Source organism: Odontomachus brunneus, unplaced genomic scaffold (assembly GCF_010583005.1).
Source record: "Odontomachus brunneus isolate Ranch 3 - 2012 unplaced genomic scaffold, Obru_v1 Obru_scaffold_263, whole genome shotgun sequence".
Taxonomy (NCBI): domain Eukaryota; kingdom Metazoa; phylum Arthropoda; class Insecta; order Hymenoptera; family Formicidae; genus Odontomachus; species Odontomachus brunneus.
Window position 1 is genome coordinate 103,247 of NW_022639713.1, and position 394 is coordinate 103,640.

The window sequence follows — 394 nt, forward strand, 5'->3', positions numbered from 1 at the left end:
CTATCCTAAGCACGCGGTCGTATGCGAGGTCCCACAACAGGGGCTCCAAGACAGACCCCTGCGGGACCCCGCACCGCATGCCCCTTCCGCGCTGGAGTCCGTCTCGGTCGACGAACCCCAGAGTCCTCTCCCGAAAATAGGCCCGGACAATATGCACCAGGTAGAGGGGAAAGCGGTGATATCGCATCGCCTCCTCTACCCGGTCCCAGGGGAGGGAGTTGAAGGTATTTGTTATGTCTAACGAGACTGCCGCAACTACCCTCCCCTCCTCCGTCTCGGCCTCCGCGAAGGCCCTAACACGGAGGATGGCGTCCACCGTGGAGCGGCCAACGCGAAAGCCGAATTGAGCGTCGCTCAAGTCCGGGCCCTCCTGGGAGAGGTACCGGACGAGGCG

The 394-nt window shown here is 63.2% G+C and overlaps 1 protein-coding gene across 1 annotated transcript in view; it reads right to left on the reverse strand.

Annotated features, from left to right (window-relative positions):
• LOC116852965 overlaps positions 1-394 on the reverse strand; it is a 5,387-nt gene continuing 4,993 nt past the window's right edge. The window contains exon 7 of the mRNA XM_032833747.1: positions 1-195. Within this exon, the coding sequence (XP_032689638.1) occupies positions 1-195 (195 nt within the window). The remainder of the gene's footprint in view (positions 196-394) is intronic.